The sequence below is a fragment of the Scomber japonicus genome, chromosome 19 (assembly GCF_027409825.1).
Source record: "Scomber japonicus isolate fScoJap1 chromosome 19, fScoJap1.pri, whole genome shotgun sequence".
NCBI lineage: Eukaryota > Metazoa > Chordata > Actinopteri > Scombriformes > Scombridae > Scomber > Scomber japonicus.
In genome coordinates, this window is record NC_070596.1 from 32,077,925 (window position 1) to 32,083,946 (window position 6,022).

At 41.5% G+C, this 6,022-nt stretch overlaps 1 protein-coding gene across 1 annotated transcript in view; it reads left to right on the top strand.

Moving 5' to 3' along the window:
- Window positions 1–5,762, top strand: part of LOC128380777 (myosin light chain 5-like) — a 10,882-nt gene extending 5,120 nt beyond the window's left edge. The window contains exons 2-7 of the mRNA XM_053340675.1: window positions 3,218–3,325; window positions 3,406–3,481; window positions 3,582–3,686; window positions 4,554–4,632; window positions 4,730–4,778; window positions 5,661–5,762. Coding sequence (XP_053196650.1) covers window positions 3,290–3,325; window positions 3,406–3,481; window positions 3,582–3,686; window positions 4,554–4,632; window positions 4,730–4,778; window positions 5,661–5,762 — 447 coding nt within the window. The 5' untranslated portion in view covers window positions 3,218–3,289. The remainder of the gene's footprint in view (window positions 1–3,217; window positions 3,326–3,405; window positions 3,482–3,581; window positions 3,687–4,553; window positions 4,633–4,729; window positions 4,779–5,660) is intronic.
- Window positions 5,763–6,022: the final 260 nt, after the last annotated feature.

Below are 6,022 nucleotides of genomic sequence, written 5' to 3' on the forward strand. Positions count from 1 at the left end.
ATTAAACTGATTTCAGGAATATACTAATGAACCTTCAGCTATGGCTCCTCATTTATAATAAAGGCTCTGATCTTAGTGTGTGTGTGTGTGTGTGTGTGTGTATGTGTGTGTGTGAGTGTGTGTGTCTGTGTGTGTGTGCGAGTGTGTGTCTCTGTGTGAGTGTGTGTGTGTGTGTCTGTGCGTCTGTGAGTATGTGTGTGTGTGTGTGTGTGTGTGTGAGTGTGTGTCTCTGTGTGAGTGTGTGTGTGTGTGTGTGAGTGTGTGTCTCTGTGTGAGTGTGTGTGTGTGTGTGTGTGAGTGTGTGTCTCTGTGTGAGTGTGTGTGTGTGTGTGTGTCTGTGTGTGTGTGTGTATGTATGTGAGTGTGTCTGTGTGTCTGTGTTTCTGTGTCTGTGTGTGTGAGTGAGTATGTGTGTGTGTGTGTGTATGTGTGTGTGTGTGTGTGAGAGAGTCTGTGAGTGTGTGTGTGTGTGTGACACAGTGTGAATGAGTGTGTCTGTGTGAGTGTGAGTATGTATCTGTGTGTGTGGTTGTATGTATCTGTGTGTGTGTGTGTGTGTGTGTGTGTGTGTGTGTGTGTGTGTGTGTGTGTGTGTGTGTGTGTGTGTGTGTGTGTGTGTGTGTGTGTGAGTAATCAGTGAGAGATAAAGTGAAGGAATAAAAAGCAGAGTGATCCTCACAGTTGTCCTCTCCTCTCGTCCGTCTCTGTAAATATAGAAACACTTTAAAAGGAAGGAAGGAAGGAAGGAAGGAGGGAAGGAAAGACAAAAGGAAGCAAAGAAGGAAGGAAGGAAGGGAAAGGGATTAGGAACTAAAGGAGGAAAGGAAAAGAAGACAAGGAAGGAAGGAAGGAAGGAAGACTAGATGGGAGGAAGGAAGACAAGATGGATGGATGAAGGAAGGGAGGAAGGAAGGAAGGAAGACACGATGAAAGAAAGACAGAAAGAAAGAATAGATGGAAGGGTAGATGGAAAGAAAGGAATAAAAAGCAGAGTGATCCTCACAGTTGTCCTCTCCTCCGTCCGTCTCTGTAAATATAGAAACACTTTAAAAGGTTTAATGATCAGCAGCAGTTGTCTGTCGGGCCTCCGGAGAACTCGGGTTTTACCAACGTGTTGCCCATGTAAGGGGAAGTCAGCGAGGTGGGGGGGGGGGGGGGGGGCCGGCCCGCTCCCCCCAGACCTCGGAGGGTCCCGGCCCGCTCCCCCCAGACCTCGCTGAGTTCAGACTATCATCACTCGGGTCTCTGCGTCCCAGACAGCTGCTGGAAGGAAGGATGGAAGGAGGGAAGGAAGGAAGGAAAGGAGTTCCTTACTTACTTCCTTAAGTAAGGAAAGGAGGAAGGTAGGAGGGAGGGAGGAAAGGAGTAAGGAAGGAAGGAGGGAAGGGAGGGAGGAAAGAAAGAGAGAAGGAAGGAAAGGAGGGAAAGGAGGAATGAAGGAAGGAAGGAAGGAAGGATGGAAGAAGGAAGGAAATGAGGGAGGGAGAAAGGAAGGAAGGAAGGAAAGAAAGAGGGAAAGGAGGAATGAAGGAGGGAAGGAAGAAAGAAGGAGGGAGGGAGGAAAGGAGTAAGGAGGGAAGAAGGAAGGACGAAGGAAGAAAAAGAGGCAGGGAGGAAAAAAAAGAAAAGACCGTCTTGCCCATGTAAGGGGAAGTCAGCGAGGTCGGGGGGGGGGGGGGGGTCGGGGGGTCCCGGCTCGCTCCCCCCAGACCTCGCTGAGTTCAGACTTTCATCACTCGGGTCTCTGCTCCCAGACAGCTGCTGGAAGGAAGGATGGAAGGAGGGAAGGATGGAAGGAGGGAAGGAAGACAGCTGCTGTATTTAAACCCGAACCCTCCGAGTCATCAGACACTCAGAGCAGCAGCAGCTTCACAGAGAGGACCAGGAGATGGTACGTTAACAGATTATATTCATACTAAATCACTTTATTCAATTTATTACTTTCATAATTTATGTTTCTTTGATTTTATTGAATCACAGATAACTCACACTTCTGTTTGACTTAAAATAATATTTGTGTTGGTTAGACGATGAATTCATAAATGAGTTAAACTAGTTATAAAAGCAGCATCAGGTTTGTTAAAATATACATTTAGTATTTTTGTTGGTTTTCTAGATAAATTCAGATTGAAAAGAGGAAGTGAGGAAAGAAAGAAAGAAGGATAGAGGAAAGAAGGTAGGGAGAAGGGAAGGAAGGAAGGAAGGAGAGAGAGGAAGGAAGGAAGGAAGGAAGGGAGTTGGTTTTCTAGATAAATTCAGACTGAACTCCGCAGCAAGACATCATGGAGGTTACGCCCTAACCCTACTGTAAGACTGAATGCTGCTGAACATGTCAAATAGTGTAACCACAAAAGAATGATAGATATTAAATATGTGATCACCTACAGTGTGTTTAATTCATTTCACAGCCAGGACAAGGAGATGGTACGTTATCAGATTATATTCATACTAAATCACTTTTCTTCAATTTATTACTTTCATAATTTATGTTTCTTTGACTTTATGAAATATTTGGGTCAATAACTAATAAGTGTTGGTAAGATGATGAATCCATAAATGAGTTAAACTAGATTTAAAAGCAGCTTCAGGTTTGTTAAAATGTACATTTAGTATTTTTGTTGGTTTTATATCATTGAAATGACATTTGACCCATTTTATACCAAAAGACTGAATGCTCCTGAACATGTCAAATGGTGTAACCACAAAAGAATGATAGATATTAAATATGTGATCAGCTACAGTGTGTTTAAGTGGACTTATACTAATAATGACTTCATTTAAAACATGTAAATGTTTCCTGGTCTCCATGGTAACCAGATGAAATGTAATATTTAGAACAATAGTATTCCATTAGCTTTATTTAATATAAAAGTTATAATGTAAGATCATGCCAAACTAGTTGATATGGTGTTAGGTAGGAAGGAAGGAAGGCAGGAAGGAAGGAAGGAAGGTGTTTTATTGACTATTTACTGTTTTTAAGCAACGTTGAATTATTTGGTACAAAGTTTTTATGGTTACACCACTTAGACATTTTTACCATAATCCTCTAATATATTCTCTCTAAATGGATTAAAAGCAGAAATTTGATGCTGGGTCCACAAAAAAAGAATGTGTGAAGTTATTCATACGTTTATTTTCACATTTTAACCCTTTAAATTTAAACTAAACCTCATGGAGACAGTATAAGAAACATCATTAACCCTTCTGTACTCTTCAGGCGAGCAGGAAGACCAAGAAGAAGGAAGGAGGCGCCAAAAGAGCCCAAAGAGCCTCGTCTAATGTCTTCTCCATGTTTGAACAGACTCAGATTCAGGAGTTCAAAGAGGTAAAATCATCACATGTAACACAGCCTCACATTTATTTAAAAGCTTTACTCATGTTTATTTTATCTTTTTTTTTATTTAGGCTTTCACACTAATCGATCAAAACCGAGACGGATTCATCGATAAAGAAGATCTGAAGGACACATACGCGTCGTTGGGTCTGTAGCTCTGATGATGATGAACAGACTCCTGGAGAACGTTTTATTTTAGATGTTCTCAGTTTTATATTTATATATTTATGATGTTCTGTGTTCTCAGGTAAACTCAATGTGAAGGACAAGGAACTGGAAGAGATGCTGAAAGAAGCAACCGGCCCGATTAACTTCACCATGTTCCTCACTCTGTTTGGAGAGAAGCTGCACGGTGAGACCCTGAACGCACCACGATACGGCAGAAAATACTAATTTAAACAATCTTTGTGTTTGAGATGCTTTGGAAGCTGATGTGTGAATGTTAAAGTCCTGTTCTGAGTTTGACATACCACAGAAAAGTGTGTTGTTAACCATCCTGCCAAATTTGAATGATTAAAAAAATCACCAAATATATGAAATTAGGCTTCAAAGTTGTGTAAAAATCAGCCGCTGAAGCCCCGCCCCCTACCAAGTGTCACCTGTCAATCAAAGTCACCACCTCTACCAGAAACATGGACGCTACGTCTGAGAGCTTTCTGCTGCTAGCTCGGCGGCTAGCTCGGCGGCTAACTCAGCGGCTAACTCGGCGGCTAACTCGATGGCTAGCTCGGCGGCTAACTCAGCTAACTGGCTAACTGTAGACTGTAGTAGTAGTAGTGTGTGCTGAATGTATTCCTACCTCTACAGCAGCAGGGGCGGGTTTATGCTAATCCTAGCTCCACAATTCAAATCTAAATGGTTGAAATGCTTTTTACACTTTTTTTAGAAATACATTTATGACCTATTTCATGTGTTTAGAAGAAAATGTTTGAATTCACTTTACATGGTCTTATGACTATGAAAATATCAAGAGAGGTGAATTTAGTGCTGCCACCTCGTCTCCGTGGCCAACTGCGGTAGTAGAGTTTCGACCCCGAACTTCAACTCTACCAATTCTAGTCTAAACCTGGACAGAACTGAGAGTTAAATCCTGTAACACTGCTAACATTAACCAGCATTATCTGCAGACTGCCTCAACTAAAACCCCTCGGTGTCCTCAGCTGAGCTTGAAAATGAGCTGAATCACCTGAACATGATTATTAATGGTTCATCTCTGCAGGCACCGACCCTGAAGACACCATCCTCAACGCTTTCAAAATGTTCGACCCCAAACTGACGGGCTTCATACACAAAGACGAGTAAGGCGTCAGTTTAGTGATTTAGATTTACAAATCACATTTCAAGTTTTACTGTAAAGACAAAATTAATATTCCTGTTTTTTTTTTTTTTTTACAGATTACAGAAAGCACTGATGACACAAGCAGACAAGTTTACATCCGAGGAGGTAAAGAACCGACCGGATAGTGTTGTTTTCTTCTTTCTGATGGTTTGTAACAGCTGGAGGTTCATTATGTAAATGAGCTGGGGTTTCATTCTAGGGATGTCCCGATCCGATAATTGGATCGGATCGGCCGCCGATATTAGCAAAAAAATGCATATCAATGCAATGCATCGCACCGATGTTGGTAATCCATTCCAGTTTTTTTCAGCTTTTCCCCCCAAATCCGGTCCATGTTTTTCAGCACACCTAGCGACCTGTCCAGCATCCCACTTGTCTGTGCATGTCCCACTAAGAATTTAGTATTATTTTATATTGTTTACAATATTGTTTATTGATGGCTTTTTTAAGCCTTGGTTTACACTCTTGAGCAGAGCACTGATGCCTGTTCAGTTTGTGGTTAATTATTTATTATTTTGTCTATTTTGTGTTTATTTAACCCTGTTAAGAATAAACAGGTCAGCTTCTCATCACCAACCATTGTGGATTATTCAAACTAACCTAATTAAGTTGGCTAGTTGTTCTTAAGAGTAAAACCCTTTTCAACATGAGTATAACAACAAAATAAGTAAATATCTTTAATCTTTAATACATGCTTGGATCGGCCGGTATCGGTATCGGCCGATGCTAAAAGCTACAATATCGGTATCGGATCGGAAGTGCAAAAAGCTGGATCAGGACATTCCTATAATTCATTCAGTCCTTAAAGTCAAAACTCATTGAAAACAAGTCAAAGATACTGACTCTCATTTGTAGAGAACAGTTGAAACAAGTTGATTTGTATTAAACAGCTCAATGATGGACAGAAGTTACCTAGTCGAGCCGGCCACAGTGACATCGCTAACTCTCGTAGTTTGTGTATTAAAACATTTCTCCGTCTGGTTGCAGGTGAAGCAGATGTTTCAGTCGTCCAACATCGACACATCTGGAAACCTGGATTATAAATCTCTGTGTTATATTATCACACACGGAGAGGAACAGGAGGAGTGACCTGCTGCAGCTCCATTAAACCTCCACGTCTTTCTGTAGATTAAAATAAAACTGGAAACGTTACTGAACATCTGACTTCTGTTTGTGCTTCAATTACAAAGATGTTTCCTCTCCAGAGTCTGGAAGGATGTAGTTAGACGTAGTTAGATGATAGTTGATGATAAGCTAAACTTCTTCCCCGGAGTTGTCTGTGCTTTCTGGTCTCACAGGTAATCTGGGCCTGGAGACGTCCAGATGACAGATTCCAGTCCCGGACCTTC